Source organism: Silene latifolia, chromosome X (assembly GCF_048544455.1).
Source record: "Silene latifolia isolate original U9 population chromosome X, ASM4854445v1, whole genome shotgun sequence".
Lineage (NCBI taxonomy): Eukaryota > Viridiplantae > Streptophyta > Magnoliopsida > Caryophyllales > Caryophyllaceae > Silene > Silene latifolia.
In genome coordinates, this window is record NC_133537.1 from 323,178,569 (window position 1) to 323,203,521 (window position 24,953).

Below are 24,953 nucleotides of genomic sequence, written 5' to 3' on the forward strand. Positions count from 1 at the left end.
TTTGCCGTGAAAATGCAAGATTCTTACTCCTTTCCTACCAAGGGATCAAAATCTCAAAGAATATGCAAAACAAAGAACTAAAGATAGTAAATGACCCAAATATGCACTAAAAAGCATGGAAACGAGGCTAATTCGGGGACTAAATGTGCACTAATTATGGTCACATCAAATATCCCCAAACCGAACATTTGCTCGTCCCGAGTAAAGAGGTGACTAAGACTAGGACCAATACTAACCTATCCTAATATTAATAGCCGATATGAGACAATTGGCGGGTCTCACTCCGCCCCTTCAACTCACAACAAGACAACCATGAGGTAGGATGCCTTCTTGCAAGGCAAGGTGGGTCTTGCCAAAATGGCGACACATCCAATCATTAAGCACACAAAACAAGTAATGGATGCATCTACAAAATAATAGCCACTTTCCTCATCTAAGTGACGGAAATTATCTACAAGGAAAGTAATTCAAGGGTACACACTCCTTCATAGATGCAATTTCTTCAAACTACTAAGCCTAGAAGTATACCAATAAATCACCTCCAAATTGTGTCAAGCTAGGGTACCTTTGTCCTCAATCGTTAAATGCTTTTGTCAAGAGTAGACTCCCTATGGTGTTAGAAACACTGGAGGATCGCGGAATTCCCCCTCTTGCCTAGACAAGAAGAAGGGTCGTCCCCTCTCTACCATGCACAAAAATGGATATGATGGATAAAGGGATCGATAGTATTTGAGTTTCATTTTGGGAGTTTGCTTTGTTGTTGTTTTTCCCCCCAATTTCTTGTGGCATATAACATTTGAGAACACTTTCTTTGCCATTTCTTTTTGATTTTTGGCATTTCAATACTTAACAACTTTTCAACTTTTTGTATTTTGTTTTTGAACATTTTCAAAGTCACCCCATATGTAGGGAGGGTGGTTTATATTTGAAGCATAGGAGTTTTCATTTTTGTTACTCCTCTTTTCTTTTGATGCATTTTGCAAACTTTTTTTCTTTTCTTTTCTTTTCTTTTAACTCAAATTGATTTCTTTTTGTTTTTGTGCCCATTCCCTTTTGTTGACAAAAATGTGGTAGAACATGGATGAATGATGGATGGATAGATGCATGGTTTCTAGGGTCACCTTGGAATAAACGGTAGCCAAGGAGTTATCACACCACAAGGTACTCTTGACTAGGCCTTAATCTATGGGTCAAAGGATAATAGCATGACACATCCTAGGGTGTTTTAAAAGTATTCTAACAAGCAAAGTCTTAAGAACAAAAGGCATCTACTAGGGCCTATATACACTTGTCAAGCTTCCCAAGTAGACGGTTTCGCAAATTTTTTTAACATGCAACTATATGCCATGATGCAACTAGCATATAAACATCCTAATGCAAGTGATTCTACCAACTAATATGACATTTAATCTAAATGCAATCCTAAGTTCACATTGTTTTTACCGCATCAATCAAAATAAAGCCACAAAGTCATTAACATAAAGAGGAAAAAGGAGATTGGAAAGATCATACCATGCGGTCTTCAATATCCTCATGTCTCGGATGTGGCGTAGTCGATCAATGTGAACAAGGATGAACAAACACAATATATACAAGACAATTTATACAAAAGGAAAAAAAATGTTTTTGGGTTTTCGATTTTTCAAATTTTTATGATTTTTGAAATTTTTCCATTTTTTTGGATTTTTGAATAAGAGTTAAATGTTAGAATTCCCATCCCCACACTAATATGGGCATTGTCCTCAATGGCCAAAGTGATGGAAATTATGCAAAGATGATGCATGATTTCTACACTAAATGCAATCTACACTAAGCTATACTACATGATGCATGGTTTTTGTTATGACGGAGAAGATAATTTAGATTACCTCCCGTTGTGTATGCATTAACTTCCCCAAACCGAGTAAGACACTATTGCTAATGTCCAAGGATGGGCGTAGTTCATGCACAAACTATGCTATGCATGAAACTAATTTGTCATTTTGGATTTTGAAAATGGGAACAATAGAATGAGAACACCTCAATGGTACCAAGGTGTGAGTCCTCTAATGGGGTTAGGACTACTCCAACAATGATCAAAATTAGATAAAATACAAAGAGAGAAATAGACAAACCGTGAGAGTGTAGGAGTCTCCAAGGCTTGCTAATCTTCCATCATGTTATCATCATCACTTCCCTCATGAGAAGTGGACACATTACCACTTTCCTTGTCATTTGTTTCTTCACTTTCTTCCTCATCTTCCTCATCATCATCTTCACCATCCTTTTCTTCTTCTCTTGCTTCTTCCTCAATATTATCATCAACTTCTTCATCATTTCCAACAACCTCATTGTCACCCAAAACGACCCTAGATGCACCCGGAAATAAGGCTCCTCTATCCGCCCAACTAGGCAAAGGACAAGATGGATCAAGGAGTCCTTGCCTAACTAGATGTAGGAGGGGTGGATATTGAGCCAAGTAGGCGTTTTTCCGATCTTCATAGGCTTGCTTGTGCATTGTTTGCATGAGAAGAGTCACATAGTCTTTCCCAACTTCAATTCCTTCCGACTTGAACTCTTCATACTCAAAAGGGTAAGGTGGTATGACAATGGAAGAGGAGGGTACTTCAAGATCACCCTTTTGTTGTTGAATAATATACTCAGCCTCTTTGGAAAGGGGAAGTAGATAATTGGTCCGGTGGACACTTAGACGACAAATCTTTGAAGGCAAGGTGAACGATCTAGCTTCACTAGTGAGCCATCCATACTTAGTGTCAAGGGGGTTATGGGCAACCCACTTGTACTTGTTAATCATAATAGGCATATCGACAAGATGGCCACCCTCCTTTGCTTTGTACTTGTTATCCTTATTGAAGTTAGGATCAAAGTGCTTAGCTAGGAGTGTGACTAGGCCGCCATTGACAATAACGGTCGTGCCCTTCTTCCCTCTATCAACATTGAGCCATCTATCTACCAAGAGCCTCAAAGAATTGTAAGGCTTGGTGTGAACTCTTCCGATATTCAAAGCCGATTCAAGGAGAATAAAATCAAGTCTTGTGAAATGGTTGGTATCTTTCCTAGCAATTATGGTGTTACCCACGACCTTGTGCCATACTCTTATGCCCGGATGATGGACCAAAAGAGCACGACTCGCATGAAAATCCTCAAATTTCTTCCCGGAGATTGCCTCCCAAAGAGGTGCGGGGTCATACTTTCCATAACTCTTGAAATAACTCGGTTTATCACTTAGACCCAAAATTTCACCCAATTCCTTAAAGGAAATGCGTCTACTAACATTAGCTAGACGAAACTCGACATTCTCCCTATTCTCCATTTTGGTGACTTTCAAGGAACTTAAAAATTCCAAGGTAAGGGAGGGGTATGTCAATTCCTTTGCTTTAAACAATTTCTTCAACCCCATGGCATTGAAAAAGACTCTAGTTTGCTCTAAGACACCCAATTTTTCTAAGGTATCTTCACATATGAACTTGGTGGATTGTAATGACTTCATAGCAAACTTGACAAAGGTATTTCTATGGGTATCGGAAATAAAAGTTACCTCCGGGTAATGCAAAAGTTGATTAATTACCGGAGTAGAAGGTGTTGTTGGTCTCATAGAAGAAGATGGCCTCATTGGCCAAGGGAAGAAATTGGGAGAATTGTCTCCATCAAAACAAGAGATCTTCAATGATCAACTTAATGAAGTATGTGGTCTTTGGGATGACGAATTTGAAGGGATTTTTAATCCCTATATTGGACATGCTATTGATCAAGATTGACAACAAGAACCAAGGTCTATTGAATACCTCTACCATGATAATGAACAAGCTTTTGATTACTTCTTCAAGGTGTTGAGCAACATCAACAACACCTTGACCATGCCCCCTTGACATCTCATCAAAGAATGAGAGTTTGGTGGAGTCCTCCCTAAACCACCACTTGTAAATATTTCTAATTCCCTAACACCAAACTTGGAAGTGCAACAACAACAACAACCTTCTATGGGACCAACAACACCTTCTACTCCGGTAATTAATCAACTTTTGCATTACCCGGAGGTAACTTTTATTTCTGATACCCATAGAAATACCTTTGTGAAGTTTGCTATGAAGTCATTACAAGCCACCAAGTTCATATGTGAAGATACCTTAGAAAAATTGGGTGTCTTAGAGCAAACTACAGTCTTTTTCAATGCCATGGGGTTGAAGAAATTGTTTAAAGCAAAGGAATTGACATACCCCTCCCTTACCTTCGAATTTTTAAGTTCCTTGAAAGTCACCAAAATGGAGAATAGGGAGAATGTCGAGTTTCGTCTAGCTAATGTTAGTAGACGCATTTCCTTTAGGGAATTGGGTGAAATTTTGGGTCTAAGTGATGAACCGAGTTATTTCAAGAGTTATGAAAAGTATGACCCCGCACCTCTTTGGGAGGCAATCTCCGGGAAGAAATTTGAGGATTTTCATGCGAGTCGTGCTCTTTTGGTCCATCATCCGGGCATAAGAGTATGGCACAAGGTCGTGGGTAACACCATAATTGCTAGGAAAGATACCAACCATTTCACAAGACTTGATTTTATTCTCCTTGAATCGGCTTTGAATATCGGAAGAGTTCACACCAGGCCTTACAATTCTTTGAGGCTCTTGGTAGATAGATGGCTCAATGTTGATAGTGGGAAGAAGGGCACGACCGTTATTGTCAATGGCGGCCTAGTCACACTCCTAGCTAAGCACTTTGATCCTAACTTCAATAAGGATAACAAGTACAAAGCAAAGGAGGGTGGCCATCTTGTCGATATGCCTATTATGATTAACAAGTACAAGTGGGTTGCCCATAACCCCCTTGACACTAAGTATGGATGGCTCACTAGTGAAGCTAGATCGTTCACCTTGCCTTCAAAGATTTGTCGTCTAAGTGTCCACCGGACCAATTATCTACTTCCCCTTTCCAAAGAGGCCGAGTATATTATTCAACAACAAAAGGGTGATCTTGAAGTACCCTCCTCTTCCATTGTCATACCACCTTACCCTTTTGAGTATGAAGAGTTCAAGCCGGAAGGAATTGAAGTTGGGAAAGACTATGTGACTCTTCTCATGCAAACAATGCACAAGCAAGCCTATGAAGATCGGAAAAACGCCTACTTGGCTCAATATCCACCCCTCCTACATCTAGCTAGGCAAGGACTCCTTGATCCATCTTGTCCTTTGCCTAGTTGGGCGGATAGAGGAACCTTATTTAGGGTGCATCTAGGGTTGTTTTGGGTGACAATGAGGTTGTTGGAAATGATGAAGAAGTTGATGATAATATTGAGGAAGAAGCAAGAGAAGAAGAAAAGGATGGTGAAGATGATGATGAGGAAGATGAGGAAGAAAGTGAAGAAACAAATGACAAGGAAAGTGGTAATGTGTCCACTTCTCATGAGGGAAGTGATGATGATAGCATGATGGAAGATTAGCAAGCCTTGGAGACTCCTACACTCTCATGGTTTGTCTATTTCTCTCTTTGTATTTTATCTAATTTTGATCATTGTTGGAGTAGTCCTAACCCCATTAGAGGACTCACACCTCGGTACCATTGAGGTGTTCTCATTCTATTGTTCCCATTTTCAAAATCCAAAATGACAAATTAGTTTCATGCATAGCATAGTGTGTGCATGAACTACACCCATCCTTGGACATTAGCAATAGTGTCTTACTCGGTTTGGGGAAGTTAATGCATACACAACGGGAGGTAATCTAAATTATCCTCTCCGTCATAACAAAAACCATGCATCATGTAGTATAGCTTAGTGTAGATTGCATTTAGTGTAGAAATCATGCATCATCTTTGCATAATTTCCATCACTTTGGCCATTGAGGACAATGCCCATATTAGTGTGGGGATGGGAATTCTAACATTTAACTCTTATTCAAAAATCCAAAAAAATGGAAAAATTTCAAAAATCATAAAAATTTGAAAAATCGAAAACCCAAAAACATTTTTTTTCCTTTTGTATAAATTGTCTTGTATATATTGTGTTTGTTCATCCTTGTTCACATTGATCGACTACGCCACATCCGAGACATGAGGATATTGAAGACCGCATGGTATGATCTTTCCAATCTCCTTTTTTCCTCTTTATGTTAATGACTTTGTGGCTTTATTTTGATTGATGCGGTAAAAACAATGTGAACTTAGGATTGTATTTAGATTAAATGTCATATTAGTTGGTAGAATCACTTGCATTAGGATGTTTATATGCTAGTTGCATCATGGCATATAGTTGCATGTTAAAAAAATTTGCGAAACCGTCTACTTGGGAAGCTTGACAAGTGTATATAGGCCCTAGTAGATGCCTTTTGTTCTTAAGACTTTGCTTGTTAGAATACTTGTAAAACACCCTAGGATGTGTCATGCTAGTATCCTTTGACCCATGGATTAAGGCCTAGTCAAGAGTACCTTGTGGTGTGATAACTCCTTGGCTACCGTTTATTCCAAGGTGACCCTTGAAACCATGCATCTATCCATCCATCATTCATCCATGTTCTACCACATTTTTGTCAACAAAAGGGAATGGGCACAAAAACAAAAAGAAATCAATTTGAGTTCAAAGAAAAGAAAAGAAAAGAAAAAAAGTTTGCAAAATGCATCAAAAGAAAAGAGGAGTAACAAAAATGAAAACTCCTATGCTTCAAATATAAGCCACCCTCCCTACATATGGGGTGACTTTGAAAATGTTCAAAAAGAAAATACAAAAAGTTGAAAAGTTGTCAAGTATTGAAATGCCAAAAACCAAAAAGAAATGGCAAAGAAAGTGTTCTCAAATGTTATATGCCACAAGAACTTGAGGGGAAAAACAACAACAAAGCAAACTCCCAAAATGAAACTCAAATATTATCGATCCCTTTATCCATCATATCCATTTTTGTGCATGGTAGAGAGGGGACGACCCTTCTTCTTGTCTAGGCAAGAGGGGGAATTCCGCGATCCTCCAGTGTTTCTAACACCATAGGGAGTCTACTCTTGACAAAAGCATTTAACGATTGAGGACAAAGGTACCCTAGCTTGACACAATTTGGAGGTGATTTATTGGTATCATTCTAGGCTTAGTAGTTTGAAGAAATTGCATCTATGAAGGAGTGTGTACCCTTGAATTACTTCCCTTGTAGATAATTTCCGCCACTTAGATGAGAAAAGTGGCTATTCTTTTGTAGATGCATCCATTACTTGTTTTGTGTGCTTAATGATTGGATGTGTCGCCATTTTGGCAAGACCCACCTTGCCTTGCAAGAAGGCATCCTACCTCATGGTTGTCTTTTTGTGAGTTGAAGGGGCGGAGTGAGACCCGCTAATTTTCTCATATCGGCTATTAATATTAGGATAGGTTAGTATTGGTCCTAGTCTTAGTCACCTCTTTACTCGGGACGAGCAAAGGTTCGGTTTGGGGATATTTGATGTGACCATAATTAGTGCACATTTAGTCCCCGAATTAGCCTCGTTTCCATGCTTTTTAGTGCATATTTGGGTCATTTACTATCTTTAGTTCTTTGTTTTGCATATTCTTTGAGATTTTGATCCCTTGGTAGGAAAGAAGTAAGAATCTTGCATTTTCACGGCAAAACAAGTCTAAATTGATCGAATTCAATGACCAAGCATCAAGGAGAGACAAGATTAGAAGGCCTTTGTACATATGATAGTAGAAGAGCAATGTTGAGAAAAGATCCTTGAGTCTCCAAGGAAATCCCCAAGGAATTTATGAAGAAAAGGGAAGAAAAGAAGGAGATGAGTTGCTGAGTGACAATCCGAGCGGATTGTCACCAATCTGTCCGTCCCACATCTGCACAATCCGAGCGGCTTTGCCCTATTCCGCTCGGATTCCACCTCCACAATCCGCCCGGATTCTCTTGAATCCGCTCGGATTCCAACGCCAGAATCCGCCCGTCCCGACCCTATTCCACCCGGATTCCAGCACAGCACGATTTCCCCTTCTCCAAGCTACGAAGAAAGAAGCCCTTCTCTCAGAAAATACCGGAGTCTCCTTGCTCAACTTAAAAAGTGTAATTACTAGTTTAGCCATTAGTTAACCCTAATGCATCCTCCCTAATTTTCACTATAAATACCCCATTAGTCTAATTAGAGGAGCATGTTCTTCTTATCAATAATTAGAGTAGTTAATATCAATAAAATCTCTCTTCAATATTGTAATCAAGTATTAATCAAGTTTTAATCCAAGTTTTAGTTCTTTAATCTCTCTCTTGTTCATCCTTTATTTTGGGTAATTGAAGATTATTTGGGTATTATTAGGGGATTGACAACCTCTCAATCAATCATCAAGTACTTCTATTATCTTTGCTTTATTATTGGAATCATTAGTAGGTATAATCTCTTAATCCATTTTTAATTATTGTTAATTACTTTCATTTATTCATCATGTTTCATTTTGTTAGTATGATTGACAACCTTGCTAGCATGATTAACATGATAATAAGTGAGTAGTCTCTTAGCTAGGGTTAAATGGGTGATTAGGGGAAACCAACATGGGGAATGATTCATGCTTAAATTAATATGCTTTCATGGTTTATTTGCTTGCTTGTTTTGATCTCAACTTATGCACATGTTATGTTTGATGAAATGCTAAGCCTATGAATCCTTGCATTTACTATCATCTCCTATCTTTTCAATGAGACTTGTAAGACAACCCAACTCGAGTCTCATTAGACCATGCATGTTGTTGAGTAGGGAAGATTAAGTCGACTTGTAGGTGTTGTACAATCTAATCGATTCGGCTCCGGGACCCAAACTTTTCTAGGATTGTAAGATATAACCCAACTCAATCCATCACAACAATAATTGCTTGCTTATAATTTGAGAACATGTTTGTATGATCATATCCCATGATTCCCCTATGATCCCATGACACCCTAGTACTTTTAATCAATTGTTTACACCCCTTTAATTCATCTTGCTTGTTTATTTTTATTGCTATTTTAGTTTAGTGACCTTCTACATCAACCCAAATTGTGACACCCCTTAGACACCACTAGTTGCAATAGAAATCTCATTTCAACTCCCGTCCCTTGGGATCCGACCTTTACTTGCCTCTTTACTAATTGTAGAGTTGTTTGTGAAGTTATAAATTGTGTTTTGATTCGACCGTGACCAACGACCACATCTTTAATTGTGAACATGAACGGACTTCGATCAAAAATGGCCCAATATTAACTCATCTAGCTGTAAACTGACTTGTGAGGTGGAGCTTGGCTTGAGTGAGGGAGCAGGGACAGGGTGCCTCCTTCGGTATTCCCAACTTCAGCATCAACCCAAGCAACTTCATATTCTCCGAGCTGTTATCACATGTTTTCAAGGAGAAAAACAGGGAAATTTAGGATAGGGAAAAGAATTCGAGATGAATGCTTTTTTGTATGAAATTTAAGTCAATTGGCATCATTCGTAACATGCAGAAACTACTTTGCTTTCAATCAGCCTAATTCCTGTCCTTGAACAAGTTAGGTCGTTCATTCAAAGCTACACTATAATAGTCTGACGAAGAATTGGAGATTTAGATGAACCCTGGCTGAAACTTTGCATGCAACTTGGGACTGAGATAAGACACTTTTTTGGCCACATACCTTCTTAAACAAAACATTGCTCATCAACTTCTCTGAAAGTTGTACCTGTAAAAGGGAGAAGAACCAAATATTTTGGGTTAAAAGATCAACAACTTCATCCCAGCACTGCAAAGGCTACCGCCTATGGTAGGGTAAGATTAAGGATCAAATACACGCAGCATTACCACATATTTAACGACATGTATGTAATTAGATGTTTTCAGAAGACTCATAATGAAAACTGTGTTGAAAATCACATAAATCAACTGCAAATAGTTTAGGTAGCCATTTTGTTTCATTGGTTCATACTCCAATACTAAAGAATCACGAGTTTACGCCATACCTTGTAGGCACACAAATCAGAGGTCACGTCAATAGTTTCTCCAATTTGAGGCGCATAAACATGCGGACAAACATGTTTTATACAATGTTGCTTTAAGTGCTCTGTTGCCTCAGCTGATCCATGCACCAAAACCTAAAAGAAAAGTAACAATATCAGCTACGGAATTATAGGATCAGAGGTTGCTGAGAAAAAACAGAGCTTCAGAGTTGAAGAATTTTGGTATTTATAAAAGAGAGGAAATATGAAATAATTATCATTCTCACAAGCTTCAGCGGAGAAACATGTGCTAGAATTGACTTTATTGAGCGGCCATCGGAACGACCCTCGAAATCCATGTAAACCAGCGAACATTTCACTTGCACCTGGAGCATTATGAGTAACAGCATCAAATTAAAACAGTTCTGAGATCTTTGGCCTCGTAAGAGACCTTCCAACAATCGGAGTTATTGCTAGGAACCCTCAAATAGTTGTTCCTTGGTTGTATCTTCGTCTACATTAAGTAGATCGAACCTCTCACCTAAGGAGAGCCTGATACGTTAGTTAAGTAAGTTGTAGTCACTTAACTGATAAGTAAACAGGCAGTAGAAACAGTTGACACACAGGTTATAGCAAAAAAAAAATAGGAACGAATCGACTCACTTCCAAACAATTTGACTATCTATGTGCATTTCCCAATACCAATCCAATGCAGACTTTTATAGAACTCAAAATGAGGAGTTTCCCACGTAGTTCTCTTGACAAAGATTAAAACTCCATTTTTTGTTTCTCCTTTATTTGTGTCAAATATACTGAACTCCAAAACCTACTTTTCCCCGGGGGAGGGGGGTCGGCATCCCAACTAACACAACTAATATTCTGATTCTTGAACAACAGTATCTTACAGACTTAGCCCCAAGGGAAGGCTGATACTATCAATAGAATGAAAAATATGCTATTTTTATGGGATATGTAAACTAATCATGATAGTTAATGTCTGCAATTTTTATTTTATACCGTGACATTTATGATCATCACTGCAAACACGAAATGAAAGGGTGGCTTACAAGGATACTACAGTATATTTGTTTCTGAAAAAAAAAATCTATGTAATGACTCCTATTTTCTGACGTCAATTCCAATCCCAACTCCAATTGCCAGCATAACCATCTTTATTTATATTATTTATTTAATATTTAATATTTAAACTTGCATAATACCTATAATAATATAATAATTATAGTAATAATCAAAATATATGATTTCCAAATATCTAATCTCACAAACTAGACATGACTATTATAAAAATAAATAAATATACGCAATTTATTTTCGCAGTACGATTTTTACTTATTACAGTACTTTTTATGTCAAATTTTCCATTTCTCTACCCTTGGCTAAAAAATATCAAATCTAATTCTCTCTACCATCTCTCTATTGTTAAATCTGAACCTTCTCCAACCTCCTTAAAATAGTTCAATTATAAACGATTATTCGAATGAAGAGCGAGTATTTAATTCATTAAGCCCACAGTAACAATTTAATTGACTCTTTCTCACAATTTTATTCCTTTTTAATTAGGGTTTATGTCTAAAGTAATTAAGGTTAATTAGTATATAGTATGGTGGGTGCGTTGGTGGTGATGGTGGTCTGCCGCTGTGGTTCGACGGTGAGAGTCACCCTTGAAGCAGTGGTACGGTGATAATGTTGTTTGTGGTACCGTGGTAATGGACCGCCGTTAGCCGTAGTACGTAGTAGTATTGTTGTATGTCAACGTAGTACAGGGTTAGGAATAGTTGAATACAATACGTCTAGTCATGGCTTTAATTTTTCTACTTTTCTCAATGTACTACGAGTATTGATTAATCAATTTTTTAACCCAATGCTTTTTATTCAATGTAGTACACAGTGGGTGAAATGTACTATTCCGTAAATTAATTACGTTCACAACATACCGCCGGCGACGGCAACCTACTCCACCGGTAAACCCCCTCCCCCAACGACGACTGACAAGTCGATAACATTAGCTGGAAATAGCGCAATGTGAAATTAAAGGAGAATAGGTATGTGAAATTAGAGAGTATAGAATAGAGAGAAGTTAGAGAGAGAAAATAGGAGTGGAAATGAGAGGGGTATAATTGTCAACAATGTACTACTATGAGTAAGATGTGTACTGCGAAAATCAGCACCCAATATATATTACTCAGTATATTTAGGAAATAATACCTAAAAGATCTCACACACAATGACACAAACGGTATTTAGGAAATTATATTCAGAGTCTCCAAGAGTCTCCTTGTTCTCCAAGCAATCTTTGACTATAAATATACCCTTGTCTAAAACTTTTTATTATTCTTAAGTTCGCATAATCTGATAACTCACACAGAGTTAAAAAAAGAAAAAGCAAAAGCCGTCCTCCTTCCAAAGAAGAATTCTAAGATGGCTCGTACGAAGCAAACTGCCCGCAAGTCTACAGTTGGAAAGACCCCAAGAAAGAGCTTGGCCATGAAGGTAACACGGAAGTCCGCCCCTACAACTGGTGGTGTGAAGAAGCCTCACCGATACAGACCTGGCACAGTTGCTCTTCGAGAAATTCGTAAGTATCAGAAGAGTACCGAGTTATTGATCAGGAAACTACCCTTTCAGAGATTAGTTCGTGAGCTTGCACAGAATTTCAAGACAGACCTGCGTTTCCAGAGTCACGCTGTCTTAGCTCTCCAGGAAGCAGCTGAGGCTTATCTCGTGGGTTTATTTGAAGACACCAATCTTTGTGCCATTCATGCAAAGCGTGTCACGGTAATGCCAAAGGATCTCCAGCTAGCAAAGAGGATCCGGGGTGAAATTGCTTAAGCTTTCTATGATAGTTCCAGGTCGTTGCTTCCAATTTTGATTAATAAATAAAAGTAAAGAATATAGCTTATAGCTTTAGATTCGTTACATCGTAATGATGCTTGTTATACAATTTATTCTTTATCCCTAATTTCAAGCTTATTAGCTGCTGTGACTATTCTTAATGCTCCGTTTTTTGTTTTTTTTTTTAATGAATAGAAAAGTGAATTCTGAATGTCTTCTCTTATCCCACGGTGCATAGTAATGTCTGGAAATCTAGAGCTATACCCAAGCTTTTAAGGTAGGAATGACATTTTTTTGTTAAAACTTTCATCTTGTTAAAAAGCAACACTCCATTGTTAATCAAAATCCTTAGTTTAACAATGAAACTAAGCAGGAGGAGCTATCTCTCGTGAAAGTTAAGTGGAGATTGAAGAAGAAATACCGCTACACAATTTATACTCAATCATAGACATGCGGGCCAAGCTGATTCCTATGAACATTAACATTGAGGAAACGAATGTAAAAGAACTTGATTCATGCTATTCTTAAGAGAATGTGAGAGATAAAACACAAAAATAAAACATATGATCTTAGTGTCAATGAAATAAATCAGCCCCAACAACAATATTACCACAATGCCTCAACGGCTGTTGCAAATTGCAAGGTAAGAGGGACTCGGACGTATTCAATCTTTCTCCTGTGTCAGCAACACAGAGAGACCGTTTCCAGAACACCCAAAATGTAACTTGTGTTAAGAAGTGGTAATCTCGCTAAAAGAAGTATAGCCAGTTTAGCGAGTCATTTACTTTTATTCCATCAATCTAACACTGTAAAGTCAAGCGAAATCAAGATTCAACAAGGTAAACAACTTCTTCTACAGATTAGCAAAAAGGATAATTATGCAGCATTAGTAGATAGGTTGATTAATTTTCAGTTTCCATATAATGCCAACAAAAGATAACGTGCTCACAATCCTAGTGTAATTTTCCAACATATCACACCTTACTTAGAAAGATCTAGACGATATGGTATGATGTTATAACATAAACATATGACGATGCAGAAAATTTATTATTACCCAACTTCTTTAAAGATTTAAAAAAAAAAAAAAAAAAAAGAAAAAACAATCACTTAGCCACTTACAGTCAATTCAGTGGAGACAACTTTAGATGGTGTAGTATCAAACATTAAACTAGCAGAGCCTTCGTCAAGTTCTCCATCACTGCCCTAAACAGTACAAGAATTGAGATAAAATTAGGATCTCTTAAATTTCAAAAATAGAAGTAAATTAACAGGAAAAGAACAGCTACATAACATAAGAAAGAAAATGCACCAACACATTAAATGGTAAGAGATATTTTCTAATCAATTCAAAACAAAGACATCGGGAATCCGGGATGAAAAGCTTATTCCCATCTGAGATGCTCTAAAACTGCATTCTGCTTATTATGTTTATTCTTTTTTAAAGGGATGAAAGAAAACCATTAATCTAGTATGCCAAGAGCAAGTGACAGGCACAAAACAATAATGAGATCTATATATGAAGAATAATAGCGTTCCAGTCGCATAACCCACTTATATCAGGAGTGAAGCAACAAAGTGCTTGAAAATTTGAAATCGGAAAGTATTTAACCTAGTTGTACCAGGCAACACAGTGTCTATAAACAGACCCACCAATCCACCATTGCACAACCTCAGTAGCAGGTGCAAAATAAGGTTACCCTACCTGTATAAATGATTGTTCCATATTTTCTTCCTTAATCACGTAATCATCAGGATTGATGACTTCACCAAAATCATCCCAAGCAGCAGAACTTCGAATAAATGGAAATATAGGGGCTATACACTTGTTGAAGGTGAAACAAACCCATCAATCGAGATGTCCTTGTATCCACCAACAGAAGAACCAACTGCATAAAGGTACCGACAATGCAGCAATTAGTATAATTATGCCTTTACTGTCTGCCAGATCAATATTATGAAAACTGCACATTCAAGGGTGGGGAAGAAATTAGAGGAACAATATATTCAGAGTATGTTACTTCGACTCTTCCTCTTACCTCGTGTACCCTTATTTGACACTCGACACTTGGACACTTCATTTCAACCAAAAACATGAGAACTTTTCTTAAAATAGCCAAGTCCAGCACTGAGATATTCACCTGCTTTGGATACTTGATACTTCTAACCAAGTCTGTGTAACATAGTATCCAACATTCCAACCTGAGTGGTAAAGGACTAAAGGTGCATGTCTGTCACATTTTTCTATCACAACAAACAGCTATTACAAATGAAAATGAACATGAGATTCGTCCATGGTACATTTAGCAGAATCAACATGCCTACTATGGTACAGATTACACCATAAGAACTAATAACGAAAATTCCAACACGTATCCCAAAGTGTATCCAGGAGTTACGAGGAAGATAAGGACCTACACTTTGCTTTTTTTTCCAGTGAAGACCCGAACTTTTAAATTTTACAGTTAAGGAACTCTAGTAACTCCTCCGTTAGCTTTCCATGTTAACTTGTTTTCTTAACTGTTAGAAATTTATCAATTTAAAAGATTGTCATGTCTTGCACACTTAAATCTAAAAGAGCAACAAAATACTATTTGCTTTCTCCATCGTCTTCCTAATTCCTATATTCCATCAGCTATAAGCAAAATTCCTTATCCCATTTTTTAAACTTCAATTGAATCAAAACATTTTTTTACATGCGCAAACCATCTCCATCAGTTTACACTCCATCACTCATGAAACTAACATAAGTAATCTATGTTGATATCCTGATTTGCTTGGAAAGGCTGTGTTTGTAGCCAAGTTTTCTCCTAAAAACTACTCCAATTTTCTAATGAAGAAATTAAAATTTGTAATTTTTTTGGTTAAAGAGAGATACCAATCTTAGCTTTACTAGAGGTGGTAATCGGGTTGGTTATGGCACTAGAAGAAAGTAGGCGTTTTCCGACCGCCTATAATGATCGATCACAATAAATCGGCCGGGTCAAAGCGGGGTTGGGTTGTGACAAATGACGACGCTTTTTCCGTTCCAGTTGTAACTAAATTATAAGACCAACGTAAACCAACACAAATGATAATATTCAGCCTATAAAATTCGAATGTAGTATGACCGTACCATTTACCTTGTCTCAAAAGTAGAACTGATTAAAGTGATGGATCACCACCTCTAAGTACATTTAAGGATTAGTGATATAAGGAGAAGAATAATCACCGATTTATGGTGATACAAAGAGAAGGATAATCACACTAAACAGTTAAGAAAGCAAATTAGCAGGGAAAGCTAACGGAGGAGTTAGTAGAGTCCCTTAACTGTAAAACATAGAAGTTTGGGTCCTTAACTGGGGGGGAGGTATAGCTTCTTATCTTGCTCTTAGCTTGTGTATCCAGGGTTACAAAATTCACTCATGGTACCCTACGAATCGCAAATCGTTAAGAGCGAAGTTCCGCTTACTGAAATACATATTACGCCCATTCTATAAGAGCGGATCGCGAATCGGTAAGGGTGTATAATTAGCGAATCCGGGAACCATGAGTGTATCTATAAATCTATAATATGGACACTGAAGCAGTTGATTAAAAAGGTTCAGCGACTTCTATGACCTGGACCAGTAGATACTAACATATTAACACCCATTTGAGAAGGGAGATAGATTCAACTGAGAGTTCTGCCTACCCCGAGGAAGGAATTAATCCTTGATAGCATCTATTAATAATAGTGAATTAGTGATATTAAAATTAATAAAAATGTCGCGAGCCTAAAATGGACAATGCACATACCGTCCAATACAGAACGTGTTTCATGAGAATCAACCACCATTGGATCACCCAAATTAGGATCAAATCTGTGTGGACTTGTCACAGCTTCTTTGTTAAGACTTGCTTTCAAGGCTTCTTCTTTTTTTTCGGGTTTCCTCTTCTTCATAAGCTGCTAATTCCTCTCCTACTAAAGGTACCCTTGTTGATAATGTGACTTTAACAGCTTTTGGAGGTGGATCTGCCTGCAGCATTCGCGCTAGTGTACCAAACTGTAAATCAAGCTTACAAAGTCAGTATTTACAGTCTTATTAGACGTTACACCCTCCACTAAAATTCTAATAGACTGTTTAGATTTTTCAAAATCCACTACACATATTTTGAAAATTACCAACCTATTGGAATGGAAAAGTGCTAAATTTAGTCCGATAAAATACATAATTCAAGTTTAATTTTAGAAGTTACAATATGACAGTTGCATATGGCTTTGATATCTAAGAAATCAAAGAATGAAAGAAAGCATCCACTCCTTCAGCATTCTCTTCTTATTCATGATATGTTCATCTTTGTAGATATTTTTGGCTTTTAAACTAATGAGCTAAATCATAAATACTATGTAGCTCTTTAAATCTTTTGCGCTTCTTACCCCATGAAGCGGCAAACTGTCATTCAGTTCACAGTTTAGAAACAACATCTCTACCTTCATTTGTCCCCCTGCAAACTACCCTGCTTGACTCAGGGGCCTCATTAGAGGCACTGGGGGATAATGGCGACAAATCTGTTAAACTTTTTGCATAAAATTCTTAGTATGAAGAGGCACTATGAGGCGACGAGGCGTAAAGCGCAAGATGAAGGCGCACGCCTTTTGGATGCGAGGCGCTCTATTTTTAGTGACAAATTTGTACTTCCCAAGTAAAATTTTGGGCAACAATACCTTTTTTAAGAGTTTTCATGTGGCTAACATGTAAATGAGTAAAAGTTAGGAATAATGGGTAAAAGAAATGGCATAATTAAACATCTAGATGAAAAAGATATGGAAATTCTGTACTAGCGAGTCTCGTTAAGTGAGCCTCGTCTAAACGGCGCCGCTAAAATGCACCGAGACGCTTTTTTAAATATAGATGAAGATCATCCTTCCCGCATTTTAGGCAGAAGAGAGTTGGTAAAGGCAATTACAAATGTAATTGAAGGTATTAAAAAAAATCCCTCTTAAAGCGTTCCCAAGTAGTAGTAGCACTATGACAACAAGTTCAAACTTCAAAGGTATCAAACAGAAAATATATCAAAGAGAGACCAGATAAATTATTACCTGGCCTCTTTCTGTGAAGAGTACAAGATTTTTGGGATCAGTTGCCCATTCAGCAAATATGTCATGAGAAAAACCTGCTTCAAGACTGGCCATTGAAGCTAAAACAATCTACAAAATAAGCACACCTTAGAAGTTTCGAAAAGGAAGCAAAAAAATATGTTCTGTTGTACGGAATAACCGATAACCAACCTTTGGACCCTCAGGAACATTCTCCAGTTCACTCTTGTTACTTAAAAGTGAAACGTGCCTACAAAAAAACCATGAAAAATGCCTGGTAAGTTAATTATATCGAACTAAAAGTAATTTAATTTAAGAAAATAGCAACAGAATTCAATTCTTGAGGAGGGTGTGTGAGGAAACTATCACACAAGAAACTTATTTTGTGGAACAATTCCTGACGCTAACTCAAATACATACTAATCACCAATGAAGTTAAATCTAGAGTAAGAGGCAATGGAAGGCGAAAAAGAATCACTCACTTCAGAAGAAACGCATTATCACGTGTGTGCTCAAAGGACTTTGCTACAGAATCATTCATCCACTCCAAAAAACTCTCTACATATTTTATCGTACGAGAAGAAACATATGTGAGAAAGAAGATTGGGTAACTCAAATGATGTTGGGCCCAGTGCTGCGGTTACAAATTACAAAACATCAGTGAACTGCCATTTAATCATAAAGCTTAAGCCTGTAAATTTACACATACCTGTTCTAGTATTAAAATAAGTTCTAGCACTCGCCCTGCTGTATCGACCGGAAGCAACACTTTTCCATCACCTCGGAGAGTCTTCACAATAGCATCTAATTCAACAAAGATTGAAAATATGTGAGTGTATTTTAATTGTAAATCGTCATTTTTGACCTCCCAACAAAACACTTCTTCCAAAGTATGCTTTACAAACATTTTATGTAAAGTAGACCTAACTATTCCCAACAAAATACATTCCACAATAGTTAAGAATTACAGTATGATGCAAATTGGCTAGAAAGCATAAAAATAAAAAGGTGATTTCACCCAAATCCCATTTTTTACTTGGAATAAAATTTAAAGACCTATAGCAGGAATAAAGATTTTCAACCATGTATTGAATATTACATTATTACTCCAAAGCATATCCCCAAAAGAACATTCAGAAGCCACAGACACAATAATCAAGTAGACAACAGACCAATGATAATCAAAGTCAATAAAGGAACCTCTTTAATAAGAAATCAGTAAGTCTTGCTTAAGATGGAGTATCTGTCCTAAGTCTTAAAACGGGTCAAATACTATCACATGGTGCCAATAGTGACAAAACTTTTGACATTTCCTAGGCAACTTGCCATGTGATTTGGTATGTATTTGACCCGTCTTAAGGTTTAAGATGGATACCTCCATCTTAAACAAGAATTTGTGATAACAAATTGCAGTTGTTTAATATGACCAATGAGCTTCTACAGTGGCTAAACAACTTCCTCACATTTGAGAGAGGCTTCAATTGATTAAAAATTATGCTCTAAATGAGTCTCACAACAACTGAAAAAATATCTACAATACAAAGAGAAGAGGAATAAGCATACCTAAGAATTCATGATCCCTCTGACATCTAGGAGGCTGGTTATTCAAAGCATTGTAAGCATCTGTTATTAGCACAGCAGGGCGGACAAATGACTCAAAAACTGTTCCGTTTAAATGCCTGATCAAGCAATTTAATAAGTCCAACGAGACAAGCAGCCCCATAACCACACAGTAAAGTAAACTCAAGAGATCAACTAACCATTCCTTGCGATGATTGAAGTCAACGCCATATATAACATCCTCGCCATCTTTTGTTATTTTCCAAACAGTGCCTCCCAAAAGATGTCCGGCCACGTGTGGAGCAATAACAATCCCTTCACCTTTATCTGTTATTAAAAGTTCGGTAAGAGAATAAATGTTAAAACAATATTCAAAAGCAGTATAAACTGACATCTTATTCAATCAGACAGATAAATTCTGATTTGCATGCCTAAGACCCTCATTGTAATTCATGGCAATTAGATAGTAATAGTATGCAGCTATAACCGGAGCCAATAGCTAGAAAGGTTGACCACAAAAGTCAAATCATGCAAGTGTATCAGGACTACAAATCAGGATGTGTTTCCTCAAGAAACTGACCCTTTTAACAAAAGTAACATGAACCACACTAGTGAATCATCAGGTTATGTATTCTTTGAGAATTATGAGGACTGGAAAGATCTGGTTATATCATACTTACCAGAAAGGTGATAATTCTGTGAGTAAGTCAGTCTAGTCACATTTTGAAAAGCAGCATATATGTCATCTAGAGTAAACAAATCAAACTCCAATACTTGCTGCAGACGGAAGTAGGAAGTTAACAAATCTACGTTGCTTAATTAGGTCCAAATAGCATAAAACAGAAATAAATATGCAAATATAGGAGACAATATGTTGTAATAAACATCTAGAAGTGATATCATCTCACCTTTCGTGAATGATAGTGATCATACATAGTTAGAAGACCTAATCTGTAGACAGGCTCCGTTGCATAAACTGGCACAGACAATCCATATTGCTTCATTGCATATGGCACTATGGCAGAGCACCGAGGTGCAGTGTATCAGGGTATGATAGCAGTACAGCATCAACAATAGAACACACCCTGCACATGGATAGACACTTGATTATATATTTGAGAGCAATTTATAAACATGTCCACATGATGATCTCGGGCAAACTTTAAGTCTTAACGAAACTACGTTCAGAGGCAGATCAAGAACACAAATATGTGTAATGACATAACCCTGCTTATAGCAATGATTATCTTTCCTACAGATTATCAGAAGCAGAACAATACAAAATAATACAATATTCATTGGAGAAATAATGACCAGAAAAATGGTGAAAGTAATACAAAGTATACAAGTGTTTTAATACTAGGAAACTACACACACTTATAGAGTTAGGTAGAGTTAGTTATAGTTAGTTACCTGATTGTATAAGTCGTTAATGATAGAAATTTATTAACAACCTCTAACTAATATAAAAATTATCTTTTATCTGCTCTCATTACTTCTTCTTCAATCTTTATTCCTCGTACAAAAATTTAGTTTTATATGGTATATAACCTGGTGAGCCAAGCTTGAAAATAAACCGGAACTATATATTTCGATGTTCCATCACTAGAAATATCTTGACGATTCTAACATTCAAATGTGGGTAGGATGCAGTGAGCATCTTAACCTCAAGATAGCAATACTAGCTAAACTACTCCTTCCTACTCACATTCGAGTATTGCACTATTGAGATTTAAATGCTCAAGAGTCAAGATTCTTGAGGTTATAAACCATTTGAGTATTGCAATCTTGAGGTTATAAACAACGGGTTCCACAATAAGGTCGTCAAATACGACATGGAAGTAAATACCCCAGTCGGATAAAATACAAAATTCCGCTCACTCCCACCCCACCACCCCACCCCACAAGCACAGTATCAATTCAGCCGTTGATGTGTGACTACAGCGAAGATTATACTTGGTGACCGAGAATTATCAACTTACATACGTTCCTAAGTAACAACAGGACGGCTCATCTCCATTGAAACGACTATTTTTATTTTCTACTAATTATAATCATTTGTTTACTTTTGATTAAATACCCCTCGCAACGAATACGAATATAAAAGGTAAACAGGTGACTGAGACGAAAGGTACACTTTTCGTACTTTGGAAGGTATATTTTAGAGACGGAAGGAGTATTCGCGAAACTAAACGAGAATTACAACTACGGTAAACTATTGGCGGTAACAACAACTGAAACGTAAGTGAAAAAGAAAGGGAAAGGGGTAAAAAGAGAGGAGGAAGGAGAAACCTGGAGAGAGGAAGGAGAAGAGAAGGGTCAAAATGGTCATTCCAACCGCAATCAATAAGAATGTTGAAGCCATCAATGGAGACGAGGTAAGAAAGTGGATTCTCGTTGAAAACGCCGCATAATGGCGTCACTTGTACTGATGTTCCCATTAATTTGAGGATTTCTGCAATACTTCACTTCTATGGTGTAATGGAGGGAAATTTGATTTAATTGATTTGGGGATTTTTTTGGGTGGAGGTTTTTGCAAGGGTTTTGGGGTGGCTACTACGACGTCGTTTCTTAATGATCAATGTGAGAATTTTTACGTTCATGATTTTGTTACCAAATAAGTCTTTAAAACGGGTCGATAGTACCGGTTGCATGCAAAACGGGTAGGAAATTGATTAGGCGTGGGAACCGTGCATAATTAATGATAGACATGACCTTTTGGGGATAAAAAACAATTAATCCTTTTTTTTTTTTTTGTAAGAAGGTTATGATCCTTATATTCTTCCACAAAGGGGTAAAAATAAAGGAAACAAAAGACTTACAAAATAATATCCCCTAGAGCCTCAACAAACTGAGGCTAAGGACAATTTAAGGCATCTATGAACCGAGTATTACAAATAGCACTATTAAGGATGAAGACATGAATTGAGAATTTAAGACCTTGAATAAGGATTGCTGCTGGTTGTTCAACACCAGTAAATAGTCGCTTATTCCTCTCAGTCCAAATACTGTAAATGGCTCCTGCAATACAACTAGAGAACCAGGCACTCTTCCAATGCTTTTTATGCCCATGTCGTTTGGCCCATAGGAGTTCAGTGAGGTATTTGTTTGATCTGCCATTAAGTTGCATCCAGGCAAGTAAACCATGCCAGACCTCCTGTGCATAAGTACATTTGAAGAACAGATGGGAGTGTGATTCAGCAGCGTGCTTGCAAAGAATACATCTATTGACTATAATTAATCCATCACGGATTCACTCCTTCTCTCTCTAACTTTCCTCTCTCTTTTTTTTCCCCAAAAAAACCCTAAATCTAATTTCATACTGCTCCGCCGCATCCTCCGACCCACACCGCCCTCCCTTTTTGCCCTTTCTGATCGCCGGAGATGGGGCCATCCCAAGGCCTATCTCCGGTGATCGATCGCACTTCATCGCTGGCTCATTCCCCTCGTTTAGGACCTCGACCGACGGCTTTTGTGTTCTGATTGGACCGTCCGACGATCTTGTTGGCTGTCTTCCTGGTTTGTTTTTCTGTCCTTTCCGATATTACGATTCTCTGTCCTGTCATTGAAAGCCTCACTTGCAACCCAGGGATGGCTCCCCTTCCCCTCGCCCCTCCCCCCCTCCCTGGTAGAAATCTACCTTTTGGCTTTTTGGTGTTTCGTTGAGTTGTGTCAGTGTGTCGGGTTGTGTTTTGGGTCTCATCGGTCTTTGTGAAGGTTGACGATGAGATTTTTTGTTGTTGATTTGCTTCCAACCCGGAGCTTTGAAGTGTCGGCTGTTTTATGTGTTGTCAACGTGGTGTTTTCATCCCTTCTCCCCGTCGGGTGGTTCCTTTGTCGGGTCGGGTTTGTGTTGTTGCGGTGTCCTTTATGGTTGATCTAGTTGCAGGTAGGCCGATGGTCCTGGGGAGTTTCGTGTGGTATCGGGTTTTGTTCGGGTTGTGTTTGGTGTGACCTTGTTCGGTTTCGTCGGATTGAGGTTCGATTGGTCCGTTGGTTCCGTCTCGTCCTGTGTTCTTGGGTGGGCTTGCTTGTTTTGTGATGAGTGTGGTATGGTGGTGTGGGTCTGCGGGTGCTTGGGCGGTGTTGTTGGTTCGGGTCGATGCGGTGGGATCCACTTTCATTTGATGTTGAAGCCGTGTCGTGGAGTTGTTTTCCTTTGGTGTTCATTTTAATAAATAAATGGTGGGTTGGGGTGTCCTGTCCCCTTCCCCAAGGGATAGTTTCTACGACTAGTTTTTTGCATCGGGTCTGTGTTGAGCATAGGTCTCTGCTGTCTCCTGAGATGATTTTGGTTAGAGGGATGTCCAGGTGGTTTGTTTTTGTTGTACCCACTTTACTTCTCGATATTCTTGGATACGAGGTTCTCGGGCAGCGGGAAATTTTTGTGATCCAAAGTGTAGGAGTTTACCCTCCTTTGAAGTCGATTTCGGTGGTCGGATTTCCACCTTTTCTTGCTACGTCCATGTGGCGTAAGTGCACTTTGGTTTCTCTTGTTGGGTCAAGGTTCTCGTGAGATTTCCGGATAACGTGTATCTCGGCGAAGGAGATGAATCTCCAAGACGCTTTATTGGGTCTTGTTGTAGGTATTTCTCTGTAGCTGCAACGTCTAAGATGAGTAAGGGTACTTTTATGGGGGTTCGTTGGTTTCCAGAGGAAGATTATCATAGCCAAGGAGATGAATCTCGAGACTCTTTTTGGGCCTTGTTGCGGGTATTTCTCGAAGCTTCATCAATCAAGACTAACAAAGATGGGTGTTTTCCTATGGCGGCCGCTACTCGTCCTTTAAAGATTGTGGTGTGTTTTGAGACCGAAGTTCGTGTTCAGACTCCCGTCGTACGCCATCAACACGTTATAGATAGCTGATGCAATTACCTTGTTGTTTTAGTTTATGTTATTAGTAGTGCTTTGAGGTTTTATATTGTAGTTTTCGGTATGGTCTGGGAGCCGTACCACTAGAATGTAAAACACTTTCTTTACAACTGTCAAAAAAAAAAAAAAAAAAAAAAAGGACTATAATTAATCCATTTTTGATGAGAGAGTCCACTGTAGACAGTTTCTTTTGAATTGCTAAAGCAGCAATGATACTATGCCGAGGGACAGTTACTTTACCATGAATTGCTGAGAGGCAATCTAGCAGAGGGTATTTGGCTCTGAACCAGTTATAAGTAGCCTGAACATCGAAAATAAAAATCGTGGCCTTGGCTCTGATACCACTTGTGGGATTTATCTGTATGCATCCCTTTAAATTCAAGGATTATAACGAATTTTATGAAGATGATCACTAGTCATAAAATTAAAATTACATAAACAAAAGTAAAGGATTAAGAAACAACCTTCGGTCCTTGCTAATTCGGCCTAAGAACAATATCGCAATGATATTCGCCTATTAGTTGCACCCAAGATGCTCCGAGAAATGCCCCTCAAATTGCTAGAATGAGATCCCCAATTTCTGTAAATATTAGGGTTTATTTTTTGTGTGGTTTTTCACGATGAGAGAAATGATGAGCAAAAATTAGGTTAAGAGAAAATGATCTCCCTTTCACCTCTTATGCAAACCGAAAATGGGAGTGAATTAGGGAGATTTTATCTTCCCTAA

The 24,953-nt window shown here is 38.0% G+C and overlaps 1 protein-coding gene and 1 pseudogene across 1 annotated transcript; one reads left to right on the forward strand and one right to left on the reverse strand.

Moving 5' to 3' along the window:
• Positions 1-9,013: 9,013 nt before the first annotated feature.
• LOC141618098 (cleavage and polyadenylation specificity factor subunit 2-like) lies at positions 9,014-21,880 on the reverse strand (annotated as a pseudogene).
• On the forward strand, positions 12,225-12,732 carry LOC141618099 (histone H3.3-like). The gene has a single exon (XM_074435213.1). The coding sequence runs from the start codon at positions 12,322-12,324 to the stop codon at positions 12,730-12,732; it is 411 nt and encodes a 136-aa protein (XP_074291314.1). The 5' UTR covers positions 12,225-12,321.
• Positions 21,881-24,953: the final 3,073 nt, after the last annotated feature.

What these genes read in the sequence shown, in the direction of transcription:
- LOC141618099 (XM_074435213.1), top strand. Translation starts at nt 12,322, where the DNA reads ATGGCTCGTACGAAGCAAACTGCCCGCAAGTCTACAGTTGGAAAGACC.